The following is a 22,151-nucleotide window of genomic DNA, read 5'->3' as shown; positions in this document are numbered from 1 at the left end:
GTAATAACGCTGAAATTACCATATACAAACATATTTTCCGCCAGTGTATTTCTACTGAACTATGAGCTCCACAAGGGTAGGGAATCATCTGTTCAGGTAGCAACTATTGGCCATGATATGGAAAATTAGCCAAGTATCATCTTTGTTATGTGAGTTGCTAACCTCTGTTTGGTACCTACTACTCTCCCACCAGTCCATAACGTCATGTCATAACTAAACTTCGGATGTGTTTTATCATTTCAAAGCATTGTTATATAGTTTAATCCCTTGGATACTTATAACAACTCCATTAGGTGAGAATGTTCCATTTTTATAGATGAGGACACAGATTCAGGAAAGCTAAGTTACTTGCCCACAGTCACACAGCCAGTTAAGACTATGGTAGAGATGAAATTTGTTTATTTTCGCTCCAAGCCTTAGAATGTCTGGGATGTATATTTTGCTACACTTGCCTAAAATGAAAAGAAAAAAGATAACATAGAAATTACAACCCCAGGGACTTCCCTGGTGGCGCAGTGGATAAGACTCCACACTCCAGCTGTGACAAAGTGAGAGAGTGTCATGGACATATATACACTACCAAACGTAAAATAGATAGCTAGTGGGAAGCAGCCGCATAGCACAGGGAGATCAGCTCCGGTGCTTTGTGACCACCTAGAGGGGTGGGATAGGGAGGGTGGAAGGGAGGGAGACGCAAGAGGGAAGAGATATGGGAACATATGTATATGTATAACTGATTCACTTTGTTATAAAGCAGAAACTAACACACCATTGTAAAGCAATTATACTCCAATAAAGATGTTAAAAAAAAAAAAAAAGTCTCCACACTCCCAATGCAGGGGGTCTGGGTTTGATCCCTGGTCAGGGAACTAGATCCCACGTGCATGCCGCAACTAAGAGTTCACATGCCACAACTAAGGAGCCCATGTGTCGCAACTAAGGAGCTGGCGAGCCACAACTAAAGAGCCTGCCTGCTGCAACTAAGACCTGGTGCAACCAAATAAATAAATATTTTTAAAAACCCCAAAGGCATTACTAAAAAAAAAAAAAAAATGGAAATAAGACATATATTTAAAAAAAAAGAAATTACAACCCTAAATCAATACAGACATACCAAAGGGCATTAACTATAAAGGCTTTAGTTAGATCTTATAAATCTCTAAGGTAAAATTCAGTTCAAGATGGAGAAGGATATAATGAATAGATGCATGAATGGCTGAGGAATGAAAAAATGCAGTTGATTTAGAAAAAGCCTCCTCTGAAGGCAGGAAAGAACTGTCACTTCCATTCTACAGACCGAGCCACACAAGTTCTCTTTTGTGGGGATATAGTCACTAGAAGAGGGGAAGAAACAGTGCTTAGATTTAGCAGAGAGTCTTTGCCCTGTTTCGTTTCATTTCGTTGAGAAGGACCCAGGTTGTCAGAGCATAAAATACGGATGGACTCCTGAGATGGACCGAGTGGGAAAACAGTGACTCTGCAGCTCTTTGGATCAAGATGTTTGCTGTTTGGAAGTACATCAAAGGGAGAGATGTGGACGATTCTGTCTGTGGGTTAGTTAAGATCCAGAATGTCCTTTAGGGTTTGGTTTTTTTCGAAGATTGATAGAAAGCCTCGCATTATGTGTCTCCAATCGCATTGTGGGTTCACTAAAATGAGACAGACAAATATTTCTTAAATTGTGTTCCCTACATAAGAGGCAGTGCCTTGGGAATCTATTACCTTTAAAAGAAAGCAGAGTTCTTACAAATGCTAAGAGCCATCTGGCACATCACCTCAGCATGCTGCTTGAATAAAAGTTAGTTCCAACTACATTGATAAGATCACAAACTTAGTTTTTATCTAAAAACACATAACCTTTAAGCAAAGTTTACATAGTTTCAAAAAGTTAAATCAAAAACACAAATTTCCTTTTTTCCCCAATCAATTAAATTCAACAGACATTTACCAAACATTATATATGTGCAAGACATCATTAAATTGAAAATCAATCTCAACCTACTTACCTTACTTTTTTAAGCAGGGTTTTCTAGTATATACTACCCTCAACATCTTTCTAACAAAGACTTTAAAGAAGATCCTCTTTAATATTTCATTTGTCTTCCTCTTCATTAATACATCATTTTTATCATTGTTATGCATAGTTTAAGCACTGTGAATAAGAGAAAGAAAAGAAGGAAGAAGGGCTTCCCTGGTGGCGCAGTGGTTGAGAGTCCGCCTGCCGACGCAGGGGACACGGGCTCGTGCCCCGGTCCGGGAGGATCCCACATGCCGCGGAGCGGCTGGGCCCGTGAGCCATGGCCGCTGAGCCTGCGCGTCCGGAGCCTGTGCTCCGCAACGGGAGAGGCCACAGCAGTGAGAGGCCCGCGTACCACAAGAAAAAAAAAAAAAAAAAAGGATTGAAAAGAAGGAAGAAAAGGAGGGAGGGAGGAGAGAAAGGCCCTTAGCTTCCAGAAGTTAAACAGCCTAACAGAGAGCTAGGAAAAGTATGAATGGCACAAGCAGAAAGCAATTAATTATTCTCTCACTAGCTGAGCTTTGTGCGTGCACACACACACATACACACACACACAATTTGTTTGCTATGGCAGAAACCATCTTGGCAAATAACTGAACTTTACTGTATCTCAGTTTTCTCTCTGTATAATGAGGAAGTTGGATTAGATGACTGCTGAGATTCTGTAGAGCTCTAACCTCCTATAGGTCATGCAACTTTATTGAGCATTTGCTGTGTGTGATGGAAAAATGAGGGACCAAACAAATTAGTTTAAGGACAGCAGACAGATGAGGCTACCCTAGTATGAAGGGCAAGTGATGTTAGAGGAAGGAGCAAGAAAGGTAGGGAGAGAACCTCAGAAAGGACTGGCTATTTTAAAAGGTCAATAACAAGCTGATCTAGCTGGGTTCTTGGAAGGAGATGAAAAAGATGACTTTGGGATGAACTAAACCAAACAGCCCAAGGTCTTGGGAAACTGCCTAAAAGTCAGTTTCACATTGAACTCAGAAACCGGCTATCATAAACTCATAAAAGGATCCTTGTTTTAGTGCAGAAGAAATGGGTCAAGAAAGATTGTATGGCTGATGTTGGCGTGTTGAAACTGAGGATCACTAAGGAAGCTAGAAGGTTGTAATGTGCTCAGTGTGGACAGATGGAGATAGAAAATCCAGAAATGAGGAAATCTCAACATGCTCATCCAGACAACTTAAGTATGCTCCAAGTGAGTCATTTCCTAACCTACGGGCTGTTTCTATTTCCAAGGCTTCTCACAAGGTAGTAAAGCAGTTCATTTCATCTTGAAAGGGCAGGTTGATTGGGATGTTTTGGAAGACTCTCTTCAGAGGAGGAATTATGAAGAGGATTCAGGGATTATCTCATATCACTGAGGCTAGAAAAACCCAATGAAAGAGTTCACTTTAAAATCTGAGTAGTGTCAGCCACCAGGAAGACAGGGGGCATAAGTTTGAGGTTAGCCTCTGAGGTCATCTAGCAAACACACCCCCTTACAGATAAAGAATGGAAAGATGGGGCTGGGATAGGAGTAGTGAGCCAAGTCTTGGTAGGGGAAGGCTGAGATTTAGATTGACAGGAAGAGAATGATGGTGTTATAGGTGGTAGAAGCAGATTCAGAGAAGGAGGGGCAATGGCGTGGAAGATGGACCCAACAGGATTTACTAGTGAGATGACAGAGAAGACAGTCCAGCCAGAGCAAAGATACCTCCCAGGCAGGTAGGAATCAGAAGCCTTGATGACATAAGAGACAATGGCTGACCTTCCATTCTGAAGCCCAGGATTTTTTGTTTTTTTTAACACACACGAGAAAAAGCCTTTATTTCTTTCTACAAAGAACATCAGAGGCTAAAAACACAGGACCCGGAGACCAGGTGTGGAGCACCAAGACTCCTGTTGTAGCCAGTACTTCTTAGATACATTGTCTCCAACCCAGCCCTCTGACGCATCCAATTTTGGGGGGCAAGTGCAATCATTTCCAACAACAGGGCCATTCAGAAACACATCATTTATCCAAAAGCTCTTCAGAGAGGATCTTTGCTTGACTGCTTCAAGGAGCTGTCTGCCAGTGACAGCTTTTCTGTGGTTGTCAAAGGACGGTCTAGTTGCCTCCAGGCTAATCTGTTCCGGTCGCCAATCCTCCAGAGAGCCCAGAGCATCCAAGACCCAGGAGCATCCACTGAAGTCTGGGTGGGTTTGCTTTAGGATTTCCCCCATATAACTAAAAGAAGCCTCGTTTTTCCTCCTCTTCTTCCCAAGGGCTGAACTGGTACACTCATACTTCTTTTTGGCTAGAGTATACATTTTGGTCTTCTTCCTAGGGAAGACCATGTAAGCACATGAAGTACATGTGGAGGTTTAAATCCTTTGAAGTGCACAAAAAAAGGTGCCTTTCCAGGTGGAGACACCACTACAATACTTAATAAGAAATGGTAAGTGGCCCCTCCTTTTATGGGTCTTGAACTACTTAAAGGAGTTCCTGTACCTATTTTAGGGGAACTTTATAGGACTAAGATTTTTTTTTAACATCTTTATTGTAGTATAATTGCCTTACAATATTGTGTTAGTTTCTGCTGTATAACAAAGTGAATCAGCTATATGTCTACATATATCCCCATATCCCCTCCCTCTTGCATCTCCCTCCCTCCCACCTTCCCTATCCCACCCCTCTAGGTGCTCACACAGCACTGAGCTGATCTCCCTGCGCTATGCAGCTGCTTCCCACTAGCTATCTATTTTACATTTGCTAGTGTATACATGTCCATGCCACTCTCTCACTTTGTCCCAGCTTGCCCTTCCCCCTCCCTATGTCCTCAAATCCACCCTCTGCATCTGTGTCTTTATTCCTGTCCTGTCCCTAGGTTCGGCAGAACCTTTTTTTTTTTTTTTAGATTCCATATATGTATTAGCATACAGTATTTGTTTTTCTCTTTCTGACTTACTTCACTCTGTATGACAGACTCTAGGTCCATCCACCTCACTACAAATAACTCAATTTCGTTTCTTTTTATGGCTGAGTAATATTCCATTGTATATATGTGCCACATCTTCTTTAACCATTCATCTGTCGATGGACACTTAGATTGCTTCCATGTATAGGACTAAGATTTTTTTTTTTTTTTTGCCACACTGTGCAGCATGCAGGATCTTAGTTCCCCAACCAGGGATAGAACCCAGGTTCCCTGCATTGGGAGCACGGAGTCTTAACCATTGGACCACCAAGGAAATCCCAAGGACTAAGATTTTTAAAAATTGTTTTCTCTAATAAATTTTAAAACATATATAACAAAAGATTAATCCCATATTTTACCCAGATCATAGCTCTAGAAATGAGACTGAGCCAAATATTTGGTAGGCAACAGTGACTGAAGGACAGTGTATGTCAAGCGCGTGGACTCTGGAGAACCAGGATGCCTGCATTCAAATTCCAACTCTAGCACTTTCTACCAGCCATGAGAGCTTCAGAAAGCTAGTCAAATTCTGTGTCTTGGTTTCTCATGTATAAAACTGGCATCATAATATTACCTTCCTCATGGAGTTGTGGAAATTAAATGGGTTAACACACGTGGATCTCTTGGAATAGAGCTCAGCACCTAGTAAGCACTTAGTAAGTGCCAGCATTCACTGGTGGTTGTTACTGATTGTTGCTTGTTGTTGTTCTAGTTGTTATTTGCTAATGAATCGTAGGGGCAGGTGCATCCCCACAACAGGTGGAACCACTTTTCTCAGCCACAATACAGAGTGAGTCATAATAAAGTCATGCTGCCAGCTTCCTGAACTATTGAAATACTTGAGCTTCTACATACAATCCCTATTTTTTTTTAAAAAAAGTTACCCTTTCTTTTTGAAGTTTACAGATTACAGAGGCTCTTTCCTCAACTTCACCTTTCCTTTTCAAGGACATTAAATCCCAAAGAAAGGGATTTGGAAGTGATTTCTTTTACTGCCACACCTTTGTAGCTCCTTTTCCCCCATTCATTCTCCCACCTCATTTGTACCTAAAGAAAAATGATACTTCATTCATTATATTGTCATACCTGGCAGCTTATAACTGCTTTGTATAAATGTACCTGCCTTTCATATCAAAGACTTAATGTGTACTATCCCTTCCTTTCACTTACAATGGGGGTCACCCTACACTAGGGGAATAGTGAACATTTGGTGAGCAGCATATGAGCTAATGGGCACTTTTTTCATAGTCCTAGAAAAAAGGTCTGGGATACACACAATCAGCCACTAAACTTAACTTTTGTCTCATCCTTGGTATTGTCTTAATTACGTGGACTGTCATCAATGTTCAAACTCCCTGTTGGTTGGCAAAATAAAGCCCTCTCCCCCCAAAGACATCCACGTTCTAATCCCTGGAACCTGTGAATATGTTAGATTACATGGCAAAGGGGAATTAAGGTTGCAGACAGAATTAAAGTCATTACTCAACTGATCTTAAAATAGGGATATTATCTTGGTGGGCCCAATGTAATCCCAAGGGTACTCCAAATTGGAAGAGGGAGGCAGAAGTTAGACCTGCCATTGCTGGCTTTGAAGACGGAGGAACGGGACCATGAGCCAGGGAATGGGGGTCGCTTCTAGAAGATGGAAAGGGCAGGGAAACAGAGCCTCCCCTATAGCCTCAAAAAAGGAACACAGCCTTGTTGACATCTTAATTTTAGCCCAGTGAGACCTGTGTTAGACTTCTGACCTACAGAACTGTAAGATAATAAGTTTGTGTTGTTTAAGCCACTAAGTTTGTGGTAATTTTTACGGTAGCAATGGGAAACATACACGTTCCATGTCTGGAGATCTGCCTGGCATCCTCATCTCATGGGACTCTGCATCCCTGCTTAGACTGCCCCCCTGCTCTGTTTTGTCTTTGCCTATTAATTCAATAGAAGTTATCGAGCACCTACCCTGTGCCAGGCACTCTGCTAGACCTTGGAAATGCAAGATGAATAAGACATAGCCCATGCCTTTTCATTTACTCAACAAATATTTGTGTACCCAGGCTGAGTTAGATGTGGTAGAGATGAAAAGAAAATGATTGCAGCCTTTCAAGAGGCTTTCAGACCTCTGAGAAGACAGTCAACATAAATTTAAAAATTATGATTTGGTGTAACAAATGCATGTTATTGGAGTGTAGAAGAGAGATCACCTAACCCAGCTTGATGAAGTCAGGAAAACTTCAGAGAGAGGAAGAAATGGAGTTTGGATGAATATGAGTTTGCCAGACAGACAAGATGGGGAGAGAGATTCAAGAGCTTTGAAGCAATGTGGCACTTGAAATCTGGCTAGTGGATATAAGAAACAGAATTTAAAATTGTATTTCATTTTAGTTACTTTTTTAAAATATAAATTTATTTATTTTTGGCTGCGTTGGGTCTTTGTTGCTGTGTATGGGCTTTCTCTAGTTGCGGCGAGCAGGGCCTACTCTTCGTTGCAGTGCATGGGCTTCTTATTGCGGTGGCTTCTCTGGTTGCGGAGAGCGGGCTCTAGGTGCGAGGGCTTCAGTAGTTATGGCACGTGGGCTCAGTATTTGTGGCGCACGGGCTTAGTTGCTCTGCGACATGTGGGATCTTCCAGGACCAGGGATAGAACCCGTGTTCCCTGCGTTGGCAGACGGATTCTTAACCACTGCACCACCAGGTAAGTCCCATTTTAGTTACTTTTAATTGAAATGGAAATAGCCACAAGTGGCTAGTGGCTACCATATTATGCCAGATTATACCCTTGAAAGGAAGGAGATTGTCTTCTCTTTTCTTTTTCCACTTCTTACGGACTGGAAAGCAGATGTTGGGCCAAGTCATCTTGGACCATGAAGACGGGGCATCAGGATGAAAGTAAGAAAGTAGAAGGCACTTGGGTCCCTGACCCCTTGCAGCCATCTTTCAGTTTGGCTTATGCTCAGATTGTCATGTGAGAGAGATATAAATTCCTATATTGTTTAAGCTACTGCTATTTTGGATCTTTGTAGATCAGACAAATCTGTATCCTAATACAATGTCTCTTAGACTAATGAAAAGCAATAGTCATAATCTTTGCTCAGATTTTTTTTTTTTGAGCCCTTTCTGTGTACCAGCCCCTATGCTAGCTGTTCTAAATACACGGTCTCATTTACTCCCCACACATTCCAATAAGGGAGATTATCATTTACCCCCGTTCTGCAGATAAAATGGAGCCTTAGCAGAGTGGCTCATTAGTGGTAGGATTAGGCCTGTTTGACAGGAAACTGTATTCTCGTGAGCAGATACATAATGTCTTGACATTAAAGACCAGGCAAATTGAATGTAAACCAGAGTTTTAAAATGCAGAGATGATATTTATGTCTGTGGCAGACATTCTCAACTGTCTATCCGGCACCCACTCCCTCCTTCTTCCTGAAAACAGAACCTCAATCTGTTCAAATAGTGGGCAGAGATTCCTTGACATCAGGAAGGCTAAGTTTCTATTGCAGAACCCAGGAAAGAAGTCCTGACTGGTCTAAACTAGTCATGGTAGTCTCATTCTCCTTGGCCAATAATCGGTCTAAGGATAGGTATGTGGCACAGTTCTGGTCAACAAGATATAAGCACAAGTTTGATAGGGAGGGTTCCAAACCAAAAGCCAAAACCAAAAGCCAAAACCCTGCCCAGAATGAAGATGCAATGCCAGAGATATGGCATCCATCTTGCAACCATGAAGACAAAAGTCAACATCATAAAGAAGGCAGAGTGGAGAGCTAACTGAAATTCTTGATGACATTATTGAACTGCTGCTCCTTGCCTGGACAGCCTAACTCCAGACTTCTTGTAATATGAGAAAAACTAACCCCAGTTTACTTAGGTTACTATCAGTCAGGTTTCCAGTTACTTATAACTGGAAGTCTTCCTAACTGATACACATATATGTATACATACCTTTTGTTTTCGTAGGAAAGATAAGGAAAATTCACACAGCTTACAGTGCTATTCTGCGCGTTCTTGGCTGACTGCTGGAAAACAGTTCCCACTGGCTCACCCACAGTAAGAATCATTTGTCTCTCTCAAAACACACATTTTGGTGGGATATGAAAAATAACCTTAAGTAGGTAATAGAGTTCAGGCGAAATGCATATTTACCTCTTTCCCACTCTCCAACTAAAACTAAATTTCCCCTCAATTACAGATGTTTCTTGAGTAATGCTAAGGTGTGAAAAGCACTTCTGTTGTTTTAGACTTAATATTATGAAATTTTAAAAGAAATCTCTGGGGACTTCCTTGGTGGTCCAGTGGGTAAGACCCAGTGCTTCCAATGCAGGGGGCCGGGGTTCAATCCCTGGTCAGGGAACTAGATCCCTAGATCCTGCATGCCTCAACTAACACCTGGTGCAGCCAAAATAAATAAATAATGAATATTTTTTAAATTATTTAAAAAATAAAAATAAAAAATCTCTGTAATCTTTCTTAACCTCTGAAGTTTTAGAGAAAAGCAGAAACACTAAACCTAATGCACAAAAAGGATTCATTCAATGGGTATACCTATCCACACCAAAGATATATGAAGAATTGAGGCATGTTGCAGGATGATGAAGGTTTAAAAATTGGCTTAAATACATAGATAAACAGAAGAGGCAGAAATGCTGTTTTGCCCTTGGATTATATTGAAAGCTGATTGAATTCTCCTGAGTGTGCAAAAAGGAATAAATAATATTTATGCAATCAATTATCCAGAATTGCAAACAAATTCTAAAATAGTTTGGAACGCTAGATACTTCCAGTTGAAAGGAGAAAGAACAGATTGTTTTCTAGCCATATGCTAAATAGAGGCACTCATACACAAATATACACCATGCCACTACATTAACTATGCTGTTAATCTTTAATCTGATTCATAACTGAAAAGATCATGTGGTAGCTGATTTTATACTATTTCATTCACAAAAAGAGATTATCCATTAAACAAGCACATTTTTCCCTGGGATTTCACAGAATAAATGCGCGAGACACATTTTTCTTTCAAACACCAAGCTATGCAAAATATTTCCAGATATAATCAGAAAGGTATGAAACAGCAAATTAAGCAATATCCAGGCAATCCTCAGCATTATTTTGTGTTTTTGAGAGATCTGACAAAAGTTGAAAAAGCAATTTCTATAAAGACAATATTGGAAAAAGAAACATACCTTAGAGATGATTAATGGTTCTCCATGCTCCAGACCACCTTTCAAAGTAAAACCCCAGGGAGCTCCTCCCTGCAGGAACACTTCCAGGTAAACGTACCTTCCCCTGGGGGTCCTGTTAGGGTTTAGTGTGGCACTGGTCTCATCGAAGTTCTCTGTGGTCCTCATCATGCCAAACACATGATCCCTCAAGTTAAACTTTAAATGCCTGCAGCAGATTCAAGAAAGCGGTGCTTGTATAGCACATTATCCCATCCTTCATGATCCACGCTGGCCGAAAAAGAGGTTTTCAGAAACAAATTCTTTCAGATGTAAAGAGTTCTTCCAAGCTTAACTCCAAGATGCTGAGCCAGGAGGATTTTTCACTTCAACATTTCTGAATGTAAACTCTCCTCCTGGAATTCCCAGTTCTCAATGAAGCCCCCAATTGGTGTATATCTCTCTACTCTGTTCAAAAAGAAACTTCTTTCAATGTCACTCTCAAGACTGCCTTTATTTCACACACACACACACACCAAAACTTTTCTAACAGATTTTACAGAGAAACTTCAAGTCATCTTACAATGTAGTAAGAAAATTGCAAAAACTCAACTGAATCCCTCAATTTCTGATTGATTATCAATGCTTTCTTCCTCTCCGAGTGAAATTTACCATTACAATAGCCCCCCCTCTCCCCAGAAGTGGCTTTAAAAGAAAGAAAGCACTTACTATGCTTCTGCTCGCTTCAGGAGTTTCTAACTTGTCCCAAACTGAGAAGCTGTGCTAAAACTTTTTGCCTCTGTTTTTCAGCAATAAGTTCAGTTTGTTTCTTGTAAAAGAAAAAAAAAAGTTTTTTTCCCAGGATGTAGAGAAAAATGGAAAAAAGCATGGTAAATTAACCTTCCCTGGAAAAAATATCCAGGAGGCAGCTCAGTTCTTTCTTTGGTCCTTTCAGTGATGATCAGCCACTGCAGCTGCTGAGGCAGCCACTTGCCTCCTCTGAGAGAAAGAGTAAGGAAGTGAGAGGAAAATGGATCAAGGCAAACAGAGGCACCGCAACCTTTCTGCACAGTAAGCACTGCTATGCGGAATTCAGTTCCCCACAAAGACCTGACCAATCAAAACAGTCTTACAGCTGATAAAACGTAGACAGTTAAAAATACCATACAGATGGCTAATTAGCAAGGAGTTGAAAAATAATTGATAGTCTAGCCCCACCTTGTTCCAGTTAAAGCAGAATCCCTGGGGGTGGGGCACGGGCATTGACATTTTTAAAAAAACTCTGGGCAATTCTGCTGTGCAGCCAAGTTTGCAAAGAGGATTTGGTAAACATTTAAGTAAGTGTCAAGGTGGTAGCACAAGGGCTTTATTTTGTTCTTTGGAAGAAAATGCCAAGTAAAATATATGACTGGCCTCTCATCTTGAAATAGGACTCTCCAGTCAAATTTCTCCTTGTTTGATTCAATACAAACAGGAGGCAGGCTTTCTTCTATACTTCAATTGTTATTTACTCCAAGACAGTTTGTTATCCATTCTTTAAATGAAAAGAAATACTTAATATCTGGCAAGTAATAGACACTCAAGGCGGAATGTTGTTCTGATTTCAGGTTAGCAGTGGAATTTTGTAATAATGTTATATAAAATTTAACATTAATACTTTCTATTAAAAATTTAAATAGTGCAAGATAACTATATCTTTTACCCAGAAGCTTCAGTTATCAAGTTATTGGAACAAGTTATAATTATTTCCAAGAGATATTTTGCTAAAACTTTTTCTGTTTAAAAGTACTTGATAATGTGAATTATGTTGTAAACTGACATTTTGATATCAATTTAATTTGGGTGTTTGTACCTACATTTAATGAAAAGTTAATATAATAGAGAAGCAGATATATGCAAAGTAATCTAGATGGTATTTAACGTATAACACATGTCAAGTGTTATTTGCTTTTCAGTAGTAACTTTATCTGTAGGGCTCAAAGACAAAGAAAAGTAAAATCTCATTTTAATGTAATGATAGTACTTTAGTGAAAACAAAAGTTGTACAAAATGAAAGTAGATGGTAAATATTGTCTGATTCTTAAGAGTAATTATGCAGTTTTCATTGGGGCTTCCTTTTGCAGCTTAATTTATAAATTAAGAATAAAAGGAGAAATGCTGGTTTTTCTTTCACTCCATTATTAAAATATATATGTATATACATTTAAATAAAATCCTAAGTAAATGAATAGTTTTTTTCTGAAAATTATTTTTTATGGCACTTACGATCTTGCTCCTGATTCATTTTGTAAAAAATGGGATTTCACAGAATCAACATTTAATATTAAAAGTAATAAAGCCAAAATCAAAAGGCAAAGGAAATAAGAACAAGATAAACAGTGATGAATAGAACTCAGTGCTTGTGGACTAATGAAACCTCTGTTTTACATTATCACCAAAAATATTTGACATAAATATTTAATGAAAATTTATATACAATCTGAAAAATAACCATATAGAACTTCATTTGGTGGACATTCATTGTAGCAACTGATAGATCAGAGTTAGAATAACTTTTTCCCCATCTTCCATTGCTCACAATCAATGAATGTATCCGTTTTTAGAGGTAAGGACATAGAGGCCATGAAAAGCCTAAATAATCTGACCAGAGTCATCCTGCAAGCAGCATAAGTGAGCATAAAATTAAAATTGTCAGACACTCAGGAATGGAATCTCAGTTTAAGGTAGGTCTCTTGCATAATTTATGTCTCTGCCAGCATTGCAAATTCATAAGAATAACTTCTGTTAGAGTATGTGATTTGGACTCTAATTAGAGTATGAAATTGGACCCTCTCTCATCACTAGAGAGAGAAAAACAACCCTATTGTCTCAAGGTGCTGACAGTGGAAGGCACTAAGACTAAGTCTTGGTATTATTATGAAAATGGCTTTGACCTTGCAGACCCAAAAGGGTCTCAGGGAACTCTCCAAGATCCCCAGACCACACTTTGAGAATTGCTTTCCTTAACCAGATACAGCCATATCTGAAGCTACCCCATTCTTACCAGTTTGGTGAGTACACATGTGTACTTTTTCCTTAAATAGCTGGAGTTGGGTTTCTGTTACTTGCAACCGAAAGAGTTCTGAGTAAACACAATGAAACCCTTCATTGTTCTTCCTGGTTTAGGAAAAAGTTTAGGGAAGCTTAGTGCAGTCTCAAATAGGTAGCTTCGAATCTTGTTTTCTCTCTACTTCCCTCCTTCCTTCTGCCTCTAATTTAGGATTATTCCTACCTTCATATCAAGTTCTTCCCTTCATGATAAATAGATCCAATGTACCTCACAACTTTGCTTTCTGTCTCTATATGAAAAATTCCCAGTGTTGTAATTGAGTTCATGTTGCTCTGTTACTGTGAATATGGTCCCAAAGCAGAAAAATAGTTCAATCATATCGCCTCTCTTATTCTTCTGGCACACCTATACCAAACACTGTTTTAAATGTCATTTGCTTAATCACTGTTTTGACGTCTTAGAAATCACTCATCACTCTGTTAATATCACCTAAAGAAAAATTAATTTGTTCTTTTCAAAATTCTCACTTCTTGATTTTAATTTTTCATAGCCACCCATGTGTCTTTATCTTTTTTAGCATTTTAAATGTGATTTAACTTCTTGGATTTTTTGGAATGCCTTTAAATTTAATATTTCAAAGATTGAAAATGTCACTAGGTTGTCTCTGAAAATAAAAAATAATAAAGTCAGAGTGACATCTAGTGGCTCTTCTGGCTTACTAAATCATCATCAAATTAACTGTAGACAATAAGTTGTTAAATTGTAGGTTTGGAAATTTATTCAGTTTTTCTTAAAAGGAACGTCTCAGAACCATCCCAAATAGACAAAAATCAATCTTATTTTAAACTTTTCACAGCCTCTCTAGGCAACCTTTCAGAGGCAAAAAGAATTATCTCTTCATGTGTCTCCTTCTTAAGAGTGAGGAAAACTTCCAAGCCGACCTTCCCTCATCACTAAATGCCAAGAAGCCTCACCTGAAAACAGTCACTTGAAAGAGGACTGAAAGCCCAAAGATTAGTTTAAAAATCATCAGGATACACCTGCTAGACCTTCCCCTGAAGCAATGTCATGGCTCTGTAGAATGCTGTGTTGAATATGCAAAGTAGGATTCTCCGAGAAAAGAGGAAGGGGAAATGCATGTTGGTTATGCAGTTTACAGCATCTGCTTCACTAACCATCCTGAGGGCTGTCATAAAATTATCAGAGCACGATCAATTCAGATCTTCTGGGAATGATGAAAATGTTATGTCTTGATTGAGGTGGTAGTTTCACAGGTGTACACAGCTGAATAACATGAAGGTTAGGGGCACGGATTCCCCCACCCACGCAATCGAAAAGCTGTGTTTAACTGTCTAGTCAGCCCTCTGTTTCCTCGATTTTGCGCCGAGGATTCAACCAACCGAAGATCGCAGATCGTGTAGTACTGTAGAATTTACCATTGGAAAAAAATCCATGTATAGGTAGACCCGCGCAGGTCAAACACTTGTTGTTCGAGGGTCGAATGTGTATCTATGAAAACTCATCAAACGGTACACTTTAAATAAATGCAGTTTAATAAACAGAAATTATACCTCGATAAAATTAGTTTAAAAAAAACTCAAGAACTCCATCGATGGATGAATGGATAAACAAAATGTGATATATGTGTGTGTGTATATATATATATATATGTATATATATCTCACACAATAGTGGAATATTATTCAGCCTTTAAAAGGAAGGCAATGCTGACACATACTACAACATCGATGAAACTTGAGGACATTATGCTAAGTGAAATAAGCCAGTCACAGAAGGACAAATATTGTATTATTCCACTTATATGAGGTACCTAGAGTAGGCAGTTTCGCAGAGACAAAGTAGAATGGTGGTTGCCAGGGGCTGGGGGGAGGGTGAATGGAGAGTTAGAGTTTAATGGGTACAGAGTTCAGTTGGGAGAAAAGTTCTAGAGATGGACGGTGGTGATGGTTGTCAAGCAATGTGCATATACTGAACTAAACACTTAAAATGGTTAAAATGGTAAATTTTATGTTACGTACATTTTACTGCAGTGAAAAGGTTTTTTCAAAGGTACTTGTAAAAGGTGAAGAAAGATTATAAAATATGACACTATAATTAATCAGTTCATCACTTCACCATGCTGAGCATGGTTATAGGTGGATGTCCCCAAAACTGCCAAATGCATAAAGAACCAAAGAATAATAAAACCTGATAGCATATACTACATGTTAGATACCTGGCAAAAAGTATAACTGTTCTGGACTTCCCTGGTGGCGCAGTGGTTGAGAGTCCGCCTGCCAATGCAGGGGACACGGGTTCGTGCCCTGGTCCGGGAGGATCCCACATGCCGCAGAGCGGCTGGGCCCGTGAGCCATGGCCACTGAGCCTGCGCGTCCGGAGCCTGTGCTCCGCAACGGGAGAGGCCACAACAGTGAGAGGCCCGCGTACCGCAAAAACAAACAAACAAACAAAAAACCCCTAGTGACAACGGTGATTGACCACAACAGCAGAAACAGCCTAGAGGAGAAAAGGCAATCTGCCTTCATTTTATTAGTTATTTGGCTTCAATCTCCTACTTCTATCCCTTTTAATTCTTCTATAAAACAAAGTCTTTATCCTCAAAACTCAAGGACTTGCATTTTTAAAAAACTTAACTCATATCAGTGTTGGGGGGAGAGGCTGACTGCAAAGGGATGAAAAGGAACTTTCTGGGTCAATGGAAATGTTCTACATCTTGACTGGAGTGCTGTTTACTATGTATGTATATTTCTCAAAACACATCAATCTGTACACTTAAAATGAATGAATTTTATTGTAAGTGAAGTATATATCAATACAGTTGATTTTAAAAACCTCAATCAGCTCTAAAGAGTAAATACATTCCTGCACTTAGGATGGTATATGAAAGTCTTCTTTTAAAACTCATTTAGAAAGTAACCACAAGTTAGAAATTGCTCATCTTCCAGTCCACCCCGTCAGGCAATATTTCTAGAAATCTAATCACAACCGCACCTGGGAAGCAGGTGGGTCCTTCTCTGCTCTATTTGAACGTCCATACGTTGCATGCTCCCTCTTCCCTGTCTCCATAGCCTCACCATGTTCTAATATGTTAATTAGGACAAGTGTTTATTTATGATCTGTTTCTCCCAACTAGAATAAGTTCTATGAGGGCAGGGTTTGTCTCTTTTGTTCACTGATGTTTTTGGCATATAGTTGGTGTTTAATAAATATTTGTTGAATGAGATCAAACTTTCTTTTTTAAAATATATTTTATGGAAGTATAGTTGATTTACAATGTGTTAATTTCTACTGTACAGCAAAGTGATTCAGTTATACATATATATATATATGCATTCTTTTTCATATTCTTTTCCACAGGTTTATTACAGGACACTGAATATACTTCCCTGTGCTATACAGTAGGATCTTGTTGTTTCAAACTTTCTTACTAAATACATTTCTTTTCTTGTAGTCTTAGTGGAAAGAAAATGTTAGAACATTAACTATACAATCTCTAAAGTTTTATACTATGTCTACTTGAAAAAATTATTGGAGGTGATTTGCCATTTATTTCCTCCACAATATATATTGAGTCACTTCTATGTGTCTGCATTCTACCAGGCACTGGGGAAATATGGCTGTCAAATAGCACATGAAATAGAAAATTTTAAACCATAATCAGAAAGAGAAAATATCTATACCAAAATCCAGACTACTCTGTAACTCTGGTTTAGCACTGCATTTAGTTTTGAAGACCTTTGGCAAAAAATCTTTAAGGTTGAAGTTATAAAGAAAACACGTGGTTAAAAATTTCTATATAATCTACACTATATTTTTTAAACTACTACTCATTTACAAATCTGATTGTGTTGGGTGAAACAAGATTTTTTTTAACTAAGCAAATCATGAATTAAATTTTAAGTGACCCTACATATACAACATGTATGTGATGTCTGAAGTGCTTTCCTAGTACACTTTTAATCAGTGCTACTGTACTAAGATAAAGTTCTATTTTTTGGTTTTATACAATCATAGTGGGGTTTTGGGGGTTTTTTTGAGTTAGAAATATCTCTGGTGATAATTTCTACATCCAGCATTTTGCAGATGAAAATACTAATGCTCCAACAGGTTGAATGGCTTGCCCAAGGCTGTATAGTTAGTGACAAAGCTCAGATGAGCTCTGGGTTCCTTATTCCTGAACCATCTTCTAATCAACCAACAGTCCTTAACTGCACCTCATAAAGGCCAGCAGCCATTCAACAATAAGAAGGACACTGGTTATTTGAGGGCGGAAACTGAAGCTTCTTTGTATCTTCCCCTAGTGCCCAGCATAGGGTCTGGTCCAGAGTAGAAGCCCAAAGAAGGGAGACAAATAACAACCCTGGATTGAGGCATGGGCTCTTACTAACGAGCTCTTGATGACTTGCGCCCTATATGACAAGAACCCCCAACCTACTCTGGCTGGTCCACTCTGCTCAGGCCAAGCTGGCTTTTTGGCTGACTCTTAAATACACCAAGCACACGCTTGGGTAGCTGTGTTCTACAATATGGCTCCTCCCTCGAGGAGGAGGCCTCTGTTCAATGTCACTTTATCAATAAGCTCTTCTCAGACCACACTACGAAATTAATCTCCTTACATGTCTCATTAACACTTATCCCCATCTGACGTATTTGAACTTGCCTCTCTGCACATTACTCATCTTCTTCTACAAGAATGTAAACTCCAAGAGGGTCGGGACGTTTTTTTCATTCACGGCTATATTTTCAACACCTTTCCATCAGGTGCTCTGTGAATATATGTGAAATGACTAGATGAATGGTAAATTAACTCTGGACCTCTTCCTTTATCTCTAAGTTATTTTAAAAGCTAAGAAGCTCTTCTATATTCAATATCAGAAAAATATCATGAAGTAAAACTGCAAGATACTTAAAAATGCAAAGAATGTTACAATGAAGTTATAATAAAATAATAAGAGAGGGCAGAGAGTAGAAGCCAGAAGAACTACAATCCTGCAGCCTGTGGGACAAAAAACACATTCACAGAAAGATAGACAAGATGAAAAGGCAGAGGGCTATGTACCAGATGAAGGAACAAGATAAAACCCCAGAAAAATAACTAAATGAAGTGGAGATAGGCAATCTTCCAGAAAAAGAATTCAGAATAATGATGGTGAAAATGACCCAGGACCTCGGAAAAACATTGGAGGCAAAGATCGAGAAGATGCAAGAAATGTTTAACAAAGACCTAGAAGAATTAAAGAACAAACAAACAGAGATGAACAATACAATAACTGAAATGAAAACTACACTAGAAGGAATCAATAGCACAATAACTGAGGCAGAAGAATGGATAAGTGACCTGGAAGACAGAATGGTGGAATTCACTGCTGCAGAACAGAATAAAGAAAAAAGAATGAAAAGAAATGAAGATAGCCTAAGAGACATCTGGGACAACATTAAATGCAACAACATTCACATGATAGGGGTCCCAGAAGGAGAAGAGAGAGAGAAGGGACACGAGAAAATATTTGAAGAGAATATAGTCGAAAAATTCCCTAACATGGCAAAGGAAATAGCCACCCAAGTTCAGGAAGCACAGAGAGTCCCATACAGGATAAACCCAAGGAGAAACACGTTGAGATACATAATAATTAAATTGGCAAAAATTAAAGACAAAGAAAAATTATTGAAAGCAGCAAGGGAAAAATGACAAATAACATACAAGGAACTTCCATAAGGTTAACAGCTGATTTCTCAGCAGAAACTCTCCAAGCCAGAAACTCTCCAAGCCATGTGGCATGACATATTTAAAGTGATGAAAGGGAAGAACCTGAAACCAAGATTACTCTACCCAGCAAGGATCTCATTCAGATTCGATGGAGAAATCAAAAGCTTTACAGACAAGCAAGAGCTAAGAGAATTCAGCACCACCAAACCAGCTCTACAACAAATGCTAAAGGAACCTCTCTAAGTGGGAAACACAAGAGGAGAAAAGGACCTACAAAAACAAACCCAAAACAATTAAGAAAATGGTCATAGGAACACATAAATTGATAATTAATTTAAAGGTGAATGGATTAAATGCTCCAACCAAAAGACACAGGCTTGCTGAATGGATACTAAAACAAGACCCATCTATATGCTGTCTACAAGAGACCCACTTGAGACCTAGGGACACATACAGACTGAAAGTAAAGGGATGGAAAAAGATATTCCATGCAAATGGAAAAGAAAGGTGGAGTAGCAGTACTCATACAAGATAAAATGACTTTAAAATAAGGAATGTTACAAGAGACAAGAAGAGACACGACATAATGATCAAGGGATCAATCCAAGAAGAAGACATAACAATTATAAATATATATGCACCGAACATCAGAGCACCACAATACATAAGGCAACTGCTAACAGCTATAAAAGAGGAAATCGACAGTAACACAATAATAGTGGGGGACTTTAACACCTCACTTGCACCAATGGACAGATCATCCAAACAGAAAATTATTAAGGAAACACAAGGTTTAAATGACACAATAGGCTAGAGATTTAATTGATATTTATAGGACATTCCATCCAAAAACAGCAGATTACACTTTCTTCTCAAGTGCACATGGAACATTCTCCAGGATAGATCACATCTTGGGACACAAATCAAGCCTCAGTAAATTTAAGAAAATTGAAATCATATCAAGCATCTTTTCTGACCACAACGTTATGAGATTAGAAATCAATTACAGGGGAAAAAACATAAAAAAACAAACACACATGGGGCTTCCCTGGTGGCGCAGTGGTTGAGAGTCCGCCTGCCAATGCAGGGGACATGGGTTCATGCCCCGATCCGGGGAGATCCCACATGCCGTGGAGCGGTTGGGCCCGTGAGCCATGGCTGATGAGCCTGCGCATCCAGAGCCTGTACTCCGCAATGGGAGAGGCCACAACAGCGAGAGGACTGAGTATCGCAAAAAAAAAACACATGGAGGCTAAACAATACGTTACTAAATAACCAAGAGATCACTGAAGAAATCAGAGGATATCAAAAAGTACCTAGAGACAAATGACAATGAAAACAAGACAATCCAAAACTTACGGGATGCAGCAAAAGCAGTTCTAAGAGGGAAGTTTATAGCAATACGATACTACCTCAACAAACAACAAACATCTCAAATAAACAATCTAACCTTACACCTAAAAGAACTAGAGAAAGAAGAAGAAACAAAACCCAAAGTTAGTAGAAGGAAAGAAATCATAAAGATCAGAGCAGAAATAAATGAAATAGAAACAAAGAAAACAATAGCAAAGATCAATGAAACTAAAAGCTGGTTCTTTGAGAAGATAAACAAAATTGATAAACCATTAGCCAGACTCATCAAGAAAAAGAGGGAGAGGACTCAAATCAATAAAATTAGAAATGAAAAAGGAGAAGTTACAATGGACACCGCAGAAATACAAAGCATCCTAAGAGACTACTACAAGCAACTCTATGCCAATAAAATGGACAACCTGGAAGAAATGGACAAATTCTTAGAAAGGTATAACCTTCCAAGACTGAACCAGGAATAAATAGAAAATATGAACAGCCCAATCACAAGTAATGAGATTGAAACTGTGATTAAAAATCTTCCAACAAATAGAAGTCCAGGACCATATGGCTTCACAGGGGAATTCTATCAAACATTTAGAGAAGAGCTAACACCCATCCTTCTCAAACTCTTCCAAAAAATTGCAGAGGGAGGAATACTCCCAAACTCATTCTATGAGGCCACCATCACCCTGATACCAAAACCAGACAAAGATACTACAAAAAAGGAAAATTACAGACCAATATCACTCATGAATATAGATGCAAAAATCCTCAACAAAATACTAGCAAACAGAATCCAACAGCACATTAAAAGGATCATACACCATGATCAAGTGGGATTTATCCCAGGGATGCAAGGATTCTTCAATATACGCAAATCAATCAATGTGATACACCATATTAACAAATTGAAGAAGAAAAACCATATGATCATCTCAATAGATGCAGAAAAATCTTTTGACAAAATTCAACATCCATTGATGATAAAAACTCTCCAGAAAGTGGGCAAAGAGGCAACCTACCTCAACATAATAAAGGCCATATGCAACAAGCCCACAGCAAACATCATTCTCAATGGTGAAAAACTGAAAGCATTTCCTCTAAGATCAGAAATGAGACAAGGATGTCCACTCTCACCACTATCATTCAACATAGTTTTGGAAGTCCTAGCCACGGCAATCAGAGAAGAAAAGAAATAAAAGGAATACAAATTGGAAAAGAAGAAGTAAAACTGTCACTGTTTGCAGATGACACGATACTATACATAGAGAATCCTAAAGATGCCACCAGAAAACTACTAGAGCTAATCAATGGATTTGGTAAAGTTGCAGGATACAATATTAATGCACAGAAATCTCTTGCATTCCTATACACTAATGATGAAAAATCTGAAAGAGATATTATGGAAACACTCCCATTTACCATTGCAACAAAAAGAATAAAATACCTAGGAATAAACCTACCTAGGGAAACAAAAGACCTGTATGCAGAAAACTATAAGACACTGATGAAGGAAATTAAAGATGATACCAACAGATGGAGAGATATACCATGTTCTTGGATTGGAAGAATCAATATTGTGAAAATGACTACACTACCCAAAGCAATCTACAGATTCAATGCAATCCCTATCAAATTACCACTGGCATTATTTACGGAACTAGAACAAATCATCTTAAAATTTGTATGGATACACAAAAGACCCCGAATAGCCAAAGTAGTCTTGAGGGAAAAAAGCGGAGGTAGAGGAATCAGACTCCCTGACTTCAGACTATACTACAAAGCTACAGTAATCAAGACAATATGGTACTGGCACAAAAATAGAAATATAGATCAATGGAACAGGATAGAACTCCCAGAGATAAACCCATGCAGCTATGGTCAACTAATCTATGACAAAGGT

The 22,151-nt window shown here is 38.8% G+C and overlaps 1 protein-coding gene across 3 annotated transcripts in view; it reads right to left on the bottom strand.

Annotated features, from left to right (window-relative positions):
- Nucleotides 1-10,310, bottom strand: part of SHROOM3 (shroom family member 3) — a gene marked incomplete at its 5' end in the record, with an annotated part of 316,716 nt that extends 306,406 nt beyond the window's left edge. For all 3 annotated transcript variants that reach the window (XM_081248837.1, XM_081248839.1, XM_081248838.1), the window contains one exon: nt 10,143-10,310. In XM_081248837.1, coding sequence (XP_081104963.1) covers nt 10,143-10,310 — 168 coding nt within the window. The remainder of the gene's footprint in view (nt 1-10,142) is intronic.
- Between the last annotated feature and the right edge of the window lie 11,841 nt (nt 10,311-22,151).

This window comes from Mesoplodon bidens (assembly GCF_964165515.1).
Source record: "Mesoplodon bidens genome assembly, chromosome: 1".
NCBI classification, from domain to species: Eukaryota; Metazoa; Chordata; class Mammalia; order Artiodactyla; family Ziphiidae; genus Mesoplodon; species Mesoplodon bidens.
Note: the sequence above shows the minus strand (reverse complement) of the source record. Positions and strands in the feature narration are given on the sequence as shown.